At 39.1% G+C, this 11,097-nt stretch overlaps 1 protein-coding gene across 1 annotated transcript; it reads right to left on the bottom strand.

Annotated features, from left to right (window-relative positions):
- Positions 1-2,545: 2,545 nt before the first annotated feature.
- On the bottom strand, positions 2,546-10,830 carry LOC308683858 (eosinophil peroxidase-like; the record flags this gene model as incomplete). Its single annotated transcript, XM_081354670.1, has 14 exons — positions 2,546-2,991; positions 3,206-3,259; positions 3,917-4,113; positions 4,570-4,807; positions 4,950-5,120; positions 5,209-5,467; positions 5,565-5,725; positions 5,872-6,229; positions 6,323-6,529; positions 6,636-6,765; positions 6,851-6,983; positions 7,085-7,260; positions 7,353-7,446; positions 10,773-10,830. 14 exons carry the CDS (start codon positions 10,828-10,830, stop codon positions 2,546-2,548), a joined length of 2,682 nt encoding a protein of 893 aa, XP_081210796.1.
- Between the last annotated feature and the right edge of the window lie 267 nt (positions 10,831-11,097).

The following is an 11,097-nucleotide window of genomic DNA, read 5'->3' as shown; positions in this document are numbered from 1 at the left end:
AAACATTTAACCATCCGCATAATGGCATTAAATATAAGATAAAAGAGATAATCACATGCTCTACTACGAATGTAATTTATATGTTGACATGCCCTTGTGGACTATCATACATAGGCAAGACCACTAGAGCACTAAAAACTAGAATCTCAGAACATCGTAGTGCGATTAGAAATGGTGTGACATCTAGCCCTGTGGCTGTACACTTCATGAATGCCAAACACAATGTATCGAGTTTAAAATATGTGGGAATCGAGAATATCAAATGTCCTAGAAGAGGTGGCAATGTGGATAATTTGCTTTTAAAAAGGGAACTTTTCTGGATTTACACATTAAACACTTTAGCTCCCAGAGGCCTCAATGAGGATTTTGATATTAGACCTTTTCTAAATTAATGGATGATTTAAATAACAATATGGTCTTTTGATTCTCTACTTTGCTATTTTCTCTACAGTCTCTTGATCTATAGGTATAGTCTCTTTGAATAACGTGGTCCTCTGTATATAAATAATGAAATGCTGAGTTTATAACAGATGCTTTTTTACTTGTCTGATCAAGTTTGTAAATTGTCCGAATCTCCATCTGACTTTTACCTTAATATGGATTTTTCAATAATGCTTGTTGATTCTCTGTTTTTTGTCTTGACATACGGATAGTTTTTATGAATTGTAATACATATAGTCTCTTTGAATTTCTTAGTTTTTTCCTGTACAAATAATGTAATAAGTGTGATGTACCATCTGATATGTGTTTTACACTGGAATATGAGAAAAACATATATGTTTAGACAATTTAACAGTGGGAATCAATATGTAAATATGTTAATATATAATTCTTTATTTCTTGCTGGACACTATGTATAATATGTAAATATCAATGTATGTTGATGGATGTATCCAATTTGTGTGATGGTGGGGTCACGTGATACAGACTTAAAAAGGGGTAACTGTTTGTACACTTCCTGTTAGTCTGAGGAAGGGCCATGTGAGGCCCGAAACGTCACTAATAATAAAACAAAAATTTTTGAATGGGAGCTTATTCGGTGTGCGGATCTGTTACTTACTACTATTGTGTACTGTACATTAATTTTTTGGTTACACTTTATTTTAGGGTGTCATTGTTACAGTGTAATTACTTATATTTAATTATACTGAGTAATATTAAACAACTACATGTACTTACGGGTTAGGGTAGGATTTGGTTGAGGGTTAGTTGCATGTAATTATCATAGTCTGTAAAAAATAGGTAATTATGCATAATTTACTGTTATAACTATGGTACATGTAACATATGTAACAAGGACACTGTAAAATAAAGTGTTACCCTTTTGTTTGTGCTCGTCATTCATTTATGCTGTGAATGCTGTGTTTAGCTCATTTTTTGTGCATTCGCCTCGTATGCGGGGGAATCGGGGTTCGAGGCCACCTTGGAGCAGGGCGTTTAGGATTGGAGTGTGAGTTTTGGATGCAGAGCAATGAAGAGAGGGGTGTGTTTGTTTAAGTAGATTTCAAATATCAAAAATGTCCTTCTTTGAAATATCGCTTACCCCACCTTTAAACCATATAGATTTTGGGGTAAATTTCAGATGGTTTCAGCATGTGGAGAGAAGAGATGGGGGAAGAGGGGGTGAAGGGGAAAGAAATGTAAATTAAGACAATATTGAGGTGATTGATTATGAAGATGTTTATTTCCAGAAAGGTCCTTTGTTTTATCAGTGAGCATAGAGCCCTTTCTGGGACTAGTCTTACATGTTTAAAAACAGTCAATTCATATAATCAACTTATTGCTTATTGAACTGTTGTATAAAATGAATATCACATTTGTATAGTGATGATATTTGAGAAAATAGCACTCTTGCTCATGTAAAAGCCAATTGCTTAACTGTATTATGTTATAAACACTATATACAAGAACTCATTCAAGGGCAATTCATATCTGAAATTTTGGGGGCATTTTATTAATTTTAATATTTAAAATAATATTTAGCCTAATATTTTCCCTTTCGGTTGTGTATTCACACTCACAATTTAGAAAGTAGAACGAGCCCAATAATTAATTGATAGGCCTATATGAAGATTTATTTTTTATTTTTTTTATTTCACTTTTCTAAAAGCATGCACATAAATAACTGTCACAGAATGGACTACAGAATATTTTTGTTGCAATCTGACAACAAAAATCACATTTATCATCATGCGGTGCATTAGCGATTACATCAATGTTCCTAAATTATGAATCGTTTTGCTTTTAAACAGTTCAAAATTCCAACATTAAGTATAACTGAAGAACCCTTCATTTTGCATAGCTAACACTGTCATAGTCATCTTATTTATAAAAAACAACAGAAGCAAATACTTTAGAAATCGAAGTAAGAAAGAAATCAGTGTTTTAAAAGACAATGGAAAAGTAGCAGTTTGCGTTGTATAGGCTTTTTTTCCCTGGTTATTCTTATCCGTAGGATATGTGCATTTGTACGCAACTGCATTTATAATAAATAAAAACAACAACTACATAAAAGGAAAATAGTAATGCATTAAAAGTAATAGTCTCAAACAGGGAAGAGAATATGGCCAGAAAAATAGCTGGAACTGCCTATAGCATTAGCACCCCGAGAAACCTCTATCCACACACGGTCTCCTATCTGTAGGTTCAGTATCACCTTCCCTTCAGCTAATGATCGCGTATTAAGGATGATTGTTTCAGCAGTTAGCTGTACAACATCATTTTTCTTTAAGGTCACAGTGCCCAAAGTCTGAGTTCCTATGCATGAGAACTGGAATTCATATACACCAGGAATCTGGCAGAAGAACAGCCCTGATTTTCTGTTATAATGGTTCTGTCCATTGTAAAGGACCCGCCTGAACACAAGCACTTTAGCAGAGGCAGGAAGGATGGTGCCAACAAAAGCAAAGAAGGCAGAATGTTGTCCTGTAGTGTTAATGGGGGGTCCTGGGGGTCCTGGAGGTCCAGATGGGCCTGCTACACCTTGTGCACCTGGGGAAATTAAATATTAGAGAAAACGATAAAAAAATCTTTAAGTGATATTAATAACATATTGAATATCTTTTTTTATTTGCTTTAGTTTAAATCTTGGCTCTGTTGGTTTGTTCAGTTATCTGGCTTAAAAATGAAAACAATGAGCAAGGTTGGTGACTTTGTTGAAGAAATATTTTGATTTAGATTTTAGTTTAATCTATGACCTGCTTACCAGGTTCTCCCGGAGGTCCTCTGGGTCCCGGAGGTCCTGGGAAGGTCTCTGTATCTGAGGGTTAATGCATAGATGTTATATGTTTGTACTATACAGAGATTGCAAAAGTACACATCCTTTACTCAAGAAGTTGTTTCAGGCTGGGAAATCACACTCATCCAGGCCATCCTAGACACCAATAACAAATTCTGAAACCATGGACAACCCTATTTTTTTGCATGATGATAGTAATGGGGTGCTACTGCTAACAGTTGTTAGCAGTTTAATGCTTAACTAAGCAAACAAAAGACAAAACCATAGTAGCATATTAACAGATGAAACTGAACTGCACTTGAAGTCCTAAACAGATCAGTAGTTTTGCTTCTACATTCTCGAGTCTCACATTGATTACTCTGATCAAAAGAAACCTTTTGCCGTTGGTGCGGAGCCAAATCATAGCATTTGCCAGTCATGATTTATTAGAGATGCAACCAAATAGAGATTAAAACTAAAGTAACGAGCCTGGTTTGAAAATGTAAGGAGAAAGTACAAATATTTGTGTAAAAATGTAAGGAGTGAAATAAACAAAAAGTACTGATTTCATAAAAATCTACTTAAGTACACTGACAAAGCATTTTGCATACATAGAAAAGGTAGTAAGAAGCTTAGGCAGAAATTTGCAGTCAAAGGAAGACAATTTATGTATGACCACATAGCACATAAGCGCCTTACCAGTTTCAATCCAAGGGTTGAGGTCGAAGGCGGGGATATCCCCACAGTTAACGAAATTGGCTGAACTGGTGAAGCGGAAAGGATCTCTGGGAACTCTGCTGATTCCAGTGTTGTCACAGATGATGCGGGCCAGCGACACAGAGGCTAGTGATGCTTTTTGTTTGGTGGTAAACACTCCTTTGTTCTCCCACCAAAACCTGAACAAGCCGTGACACCTGACGTTAACACCACTCAAACACATACTTTTGTCTCATGGATTAAATCAAGGATGTCCAATCTTGCTCCTGGAGGGCCAGTGTCCTGCAGAGTTTAGCTCCAACCTGCCACAGTGCATTTACCTGGAAGTTTCCTGCACTGTAAAAAATGTATAACCCACCCAAATCAAAGATTTCAAGTCACCGATAACATCTAAATTTTTCAATTGGCCCAAGTGAAATTCTTGTTGTAATAGTCTGTTAACATTGGCTCAATGAGAAATAATATGTCAGACTAATTGAGATTTAGATGTTATCGGTCACTTGAAATTTTTGACTTGGGGATGTAATTTTTTTTGATTAGTGGGTTCAGGTGTTTTTAATAAGGGTTGGAAGAGGATTGTGGCCCTCCAGGAGAGGGATTGGACACCACTGGACTAAATACACAAAAATCTTTACCTGTCACCCTCGCGAATGTGTTGGAATTGTCTAGAGATAAGGCAGGCAAAAAGAGAACCAACACGACCACCATGAACAAAAGGCTCAGCAACACCTCCCAACCAAATATCAATGTTCTCAGGGTTGCCATAAAGCTCAATCAGCCTGTGAGCCAATTCAGTGTTGTTCATCACCACAGCCAATTCTTGCTCATTCTGAGGTGCCGACAGTCCACAGAACCGTCGCCATGCATTATAGCCTTATGAGGAACAACAGATGGATACCGGTAAGTCTTCTCTCGAGAACACATGCAGTGGTAATGCACCATGAAGCTGAGTTGGCTTCACATGGTTCAGATTAAGGCTTGGTGTGCATGTTGATTATGAGTCCAGAATATTTACCTGGTAATGCATGGTCACGGCCTCTTTGGATATCAAGGGCTGCCAAGTCAAAAGCAATGCTGACTGTAAATGCAAACAGTCTCTCTCTAAGAGCATCCACCATCATGTGGTCCTGCGTATTCAATTTTGCCGGCCGACCAATTAGTCCACGCAGCAGAGGATCGATGCCCCCTAAGCAAAAAGCAAAGTAGAAATAAAGATGGAAAGAAGACAGATTTAGGTCTCTGTAGGTATGCTGTAACAAGCCTCACAAACACACCCTCGAATATCACCCTCCACGGTGAGAAGAAGGCCTTGAAGAGGGGAATGCCTGGAAATTCAGGATGGTTCTGGTAATTTTCATCAAGACGAAATATGATAGGTTGGATGGCCAGGTGGCCAAAACGGAAAGCTGCAGTGGCAAAGACGTTTGAAATGGTAGGGTCCACATTTTCATTGTAACCTTGATATTGTCCAAGGTGTTTATTGTTAGCCTCAGGGCCCACAATTATCGGCACATAATTCTTTATCACCAAGATCTAAAAGAGAAAGGAGAGGTTGATCATAAATATATGTTGTACTCCGCATTTACCTGCATGTGCTTGTGTTAACACACTTTTCATTGAGTGTCTTTACCTGGTTGTAGGCACCCACAATTTTTCTTGCCTCTTGATAGAGGGTTTCACTACTCCAGGTAGGATTGAGCACATGGAGGGCATGAGCCAATCTATTGTGCTCTCTCAAGAAAAGTGCGTGTAATGAAGTAAGACCAATGTTCTCATCAACACGAACATCCCCTGCACACATCAAGAGTTTATTAGCATTTGCAACATCAAGTTGTGCGAATGACATACATTTTAAATGCTGGATTTACCAATAACAACTATGCCTGATACTTGCATATGAAGGCATAAGATTTTCTAAAAATGTTAAAGTTACTGACCTGCAGTGAAGCAAGGCACCTCTGTTAGGGTGGTGTCATTGAGGGTTGTCCTACGTGTGGCACAGATGTTACTTTGAAAATTGGTGAAGGGCAGGTGATCTCGTCCATTGTCCTGGAATTGATCATTGACACGTAGAAGACCACCATCATTAGTCAGGTCTCGCAGTTCCTTTGCTAGCCCATCCTCAGCCCCGTAAACCTGTCCAGCATCTAGGAAAGCTGTACGAGCGTTGATCTGTTCCCGAACTTTAGGGACCCTACCAAAGATCATGGCGGTTTTCCCAGAACCACAGACCGGTGATGAACGGAAGAAAGAGAGACAGGAGTCAGGAAGCAGGCGTTGATCTCCTGGAGGAGCCTGTGTTTTGACATTAAGTATAGCATGAATTATAGCTATTATAAAACAACTAGAGTGGGACAATCTTTGACAGAAGGACAATCTTTGACTGACCGGAATTGGGAAGCAGGGTTCAGAGCGCTCACAGCTCTCGTCACAGTTGAGGCCACTGCTAAAGGACCTAATGCTTGGTGAGGTGGGCGCTAAAGTCAGATCGTGGTCAATCCATTGCCCAAAAGTGGAAAGCATGGAGGTAAAGTCAAGATCACTCTCTACGTCAGCATCTGCAGTGCTTAGAATTTGATTGGAAACCAGTCTGGCCTGAAATCAATAAAGTAGACAGAATTCAGACATTGTTAACTTATTGATGGCCTAGTTGATTGTCAAGTAGACTTCACTGAACTATTCATAATCATCTCCATCATACCATGGGCAGAGCTGCACCATTAAACAATTTGTTGGGATCCCACCCTTTGGCCTGGGAGATGTCATCCTCATAGACAGCAGGCAACCAGCTGGCAAAAGGGGTGTTGGATGCACCAAGAAGTGGGTTATTCCTGGGAATGATAGATTTAGTTGCTTAGCAAGACAAACACTGAGTCTTTGAATTAGACTACTCTGAATAAGGAGGGCAAGACAGACCCGTTGTTGCAGACATTGTTGGCAGTTCGATACTTGTTTATGTGGGGTGTGGTCCTACAAGAAGGTGGCCGGACTTGAGCAGTACAGCCTGTCAGACGTGTAATCGTGTTAAGCTCGTCTTCAGTGAGCAGATCTAGGGGAAAACACATAACGACAGTTTATAACAAGGAACATCAGTCAGTGATGGATCTTTTCTGAGCTTTGCTAGTTTGGCAAAGTTTTTTGTTCTCATACCTGTAGCATTGATGGCCCTCTTGTGTATATGATGGGCTTTCTCACTGATCAGTCTGAGCGTTTGTCCCATGTAGTCTGCGGCTCTCACAGCCTCTCGTGTCTTTCGAGCTGGCTGTTTCAGCAGACGTAGCTTGTCGGAAGGCTTGATGGCATCTCCACGCACCCTTGCTAAGCTCCTGGAAGAAGGGGAGATTTATAAAAAATAAAATAGATCAATGACTTATGATGGCACAGGAATATTGAGCAATATTCTTAAAACTTTACTCACTCATCACGAGAATACTTGTAAGCAGCATCTACTATTTTCTTTGCTTCCTCAATTGAATCCAGAATGAAACGTCTCCCAGGACTCTCTTGTTCTGCTAAAAAAGAAAAGGGTATTTCATGATAATATGGTCCTAGAAAGGCTAATAATGACTAATTTTAGTGAAACCTGTCTATTATTTATTTATTTTGTAGGGTAGATGAATTTACTTCACTTAGTCTATAAATACTTACACCTAGTGTTAAAACAATGATTTGTTTATTTTCTACAAAATGGAGCAATTGTAACAATGTTTCTGTAATAAATGAATCACACCTTGACAATACAATTACAACAAGCTTTAATATAACATGCAGGAAAACTCAGAAGAATAAGGGTACACAGCTACTGGTAGAACGAGAACAGACAAATTAACAGACATAAACTCAGTGTATAAATGCATGAGGCAAACAAAAGAGTATGATCAGGTTCACAGCTGAACAGAATAGCTAACAGCCAGGATGGAGGGGGCACCCCAGAGTGGAGTCGAAGACAGGAGAAGGCATGGTGGAGACGACTTGATGGAATGTGGGGACAACCTGGGGACGACCGATGAAGATGCAGTCACTGAAGATGGAGAGACTGGTGGAGCCAATGAGCGGATGAGCCTACGCAAGACCGATGGCACTGGAGAGGGCGAGGTGGAGCTGTGTCACTGAGCGTCCGAGGTGGAGCCGGCTAACCAGAGAACAGAGGCAGAGCGGGTGGGACCGAGGACGATGGCAGAGCCGTGGGAGGGGGCAAAACCAGACGAAGGCGCAGGCAGGACGATATCTGATCAAGGCGGAGCCTGCCGGATGAGGGAGTCCGGTAGAGCCGTATGGCCGATGGTTTCAGGTGGAGTCGAGGGAGGGAGGAGTCAGGGTGGAACCAAAGCCAGGGGATCCTCTAGGCTTGGTGGAGCTGGTGGCCTGAAGACACTTGGCAGATCCTGTAAGAGGGAGAAGTAGAAGGGCTGAAGGACATAAGCGGAGGCAGGGCTGAGGAACAGGCTGTTTGAGGAGGTGGGAGAGGGAGGCTGGGCAGGTATTCTGGAGGTACAGGGGGTGCTGGAAAGACATTGAATACTGGAGATACTGGGGGACTGGGAATAAGTTCTCCAAAAGGTCCATTAAGTCCTCAAAAATGTCCTTAAGTTCCTCTAAAAATGTAGCAGAGGCCATAAACATCTCCTCCACAGCTATGGGGTAGTGGGCGGGGTTTTCCTCCCAGTCCTCAAGCTCCACTAGCACTACCTTCGCACCGAGCCGCACTCTGTCAAATCGCTTGTAGATGAAGGATGGCTGGTCTCTGGCAGTGCTGGAGTGGGGTAGTGGCGATGTCATCCTCCGCAGAGCAGATGGTGAGTGGTGAGGTGTTGTTTACTGGCACCCACTCCACGAATAAGGCAAAATCCTCACGAGGACCACTCCTTGAGAGGCGTGCCCGGGACCGCTTCCTGAGACTGGAGAAGTAGAACACACAGAGTGAGCAGTCGAGATAGTGCATTAGGCATGCCAACTCCAAAAAAATCCCTGGTGTGTTACTCCAGGGAGCGGTCCTTCTGCTCCAGGCACAATAACTGGACAGCGGGAAAGTACATGGTGATGGAGAGAAAACAAACAAAAGAAAATGCCACAAAAATAAACACTGTTTTGGTATGTTCTTCTGTAACAATGTTGCTGTGATAAATGAATCGCACAATGACAGGAGTAAATTCGTGAGGCAAACAAAGGAGACTAATCAGGTTCACAGCTGAACAGAATAGCTAATCAATGAATGAATGAGTGAATGAGGCATTTATATACCGCTTTGTACTACTGTACACCCAAAGCACATTACAGTCATGTCAGAGGTCTCTCCTCAACCACCACCAGTGTGCAGCATCCACTTGGATGATGTGACTGCAGCCACAGAGCAACGGTGCCAGTGCGCTCAACACACATTGTCCATAGGTGGAAATGAGAGTGAGTTATAGAGAGTTATCAGGAGGTCATGATTGATAAGAGTCAATACTTCGGTTTAACATCTCATCTGAAGGATGGTGCTTGTTACAGTATAGTGTCCTTTTCACTATACTGGGGCATTAGGTGTGCACCCCCTGCTGGCCTCATTCAGAAACCAAGGAGATGAGAACTCCTATATATATATATATATATATATATAGGAGTTCTCATCTCCTTGGTTTCTGAGTGAGGCCAGCAGGGGCCTCACTCATGTTGTTTCAAACCTGTATGAATTTCTTTCTTCTGCTGAACAGAAAAGAATATATTTAGAAGATTATCAGTAACCAGACAGTTTTTGGGTCCCATTGACTTCCATAGTAGGAAAAAAAATATACTATGGAAGTCAATGGGTTAGGGTTAGGGTTATCTTCTTTTCTTCTCCTTAAAAAAAAAAAAAAGCAATATTATGAAATATTATTACAATTTAAAATAATGGTTCTCTTTTTTAATATACTTTAAAATGTAATTTATTTTTGTGATGCAAAGCTGAATTTTCATCAGCAAGTACTCCAGTCTTTGGTGTCTTATGATCCTTCAGAAATCATTCTAATATGCTGATTTATGATCAATGTTGGAAACAGTTGTGCTGCTTAATATTCTTTTTATAACCTGAGATACTTTTTTCAGGATTATTTGATGAATAAAAAGTTAAAAAGAACTGTATTTATTTAGAATAGAAATCTTTTGTAACAATATACACTACCGTTCAAAAGTTTGGGAACAATAACTTTTTTTTTAAGAAATTAGTACTTTAATTCAACAAGGATGCGTTAAATTGATAAAAGGTGATGGTAACGATTTATATTGTTAAAAATGTTTTTATTTTGAATAAATGCTGTTTTTATAAATAAATGCTGTTAACGTTTTACTCATCAATGAATCCTGAAAAAAGTATTCCAAAAAAGTATATTAAACAGCACAACTGTTTCCATCATTGATAATAACTGAGTATCAAATCATCATATTAGAATGATTTCTGAAGGATCATAAGACACCAAAGACTGGAGTACTTGCTGATGAAAATTCAGCTTTGCATCACAAAAATAAATTACATTTTAAAATATATTAAAAAAGAGAACCATTATTTTAAATTGTAATAATATTTCATAATATTACTGTTTTTTTTTGTTTGTTTGTTTTTTACTGCAGGCTTGATGAGCATTTTCTTTCAAAAACATTAAAAATAGTAATGTTTCCAAACTTTTGACTGGTACTGTATACTGTATATGAAATTGACACTCCAGAAGACTGTTGTCAAACCAGGTATAGCTTAAATGTCTAAAGAGCACAAGACTGAATTTCATGCACCAAAAACATTTTAACACATGTGTTTTGATAGGATTTGGTTCTTGTTAATCATTAGCTGTTTGATTTTTGATGGCATGATTGGTAAACTTACCACCCATTGAAAGGGCACAACAGCACCCCACCACAAAAAGAAAACGGGGAAGATTCATCTCTGAAACACAAATTGCGACAATTAGAGAGTGAACATAAATAGATATTGTGTTTATGTAAATTGCACTGTTTTGTGTATTTCAATTTTTTAAGATAAATTCCTCTACATTTAAGAGAAATATATATGATAAATTAACTTAAATAAACATAAAATACTTTTTTTTCTATAAAAAATGCTATTTTTATACTGTGTCGACATTTGCTATTTTTAAACAAAATGTATTGTTTTAATTTTTTACGTATTTTACGTTTTAAGAAAAAAATAA

This window comes from Scardinius erythrophthalmus (assembly GCF_964197995.2).
Source record: "Scardinius erythrophthalmus genome assembly, chromosome: 23".
Classification (NCBI taxonomy): domain Eukaryota; kingdom Metazoa; phylum Chordata; class Actinopteri; order Cypriniformes; family Leuciscidae; genus Scardinius; species Scardinius erythrophthalmus.
Note: the sequence above shows the minus strand (reverse complement) of the source record. Positions and strands in the feature narration are given on the sequence as shown.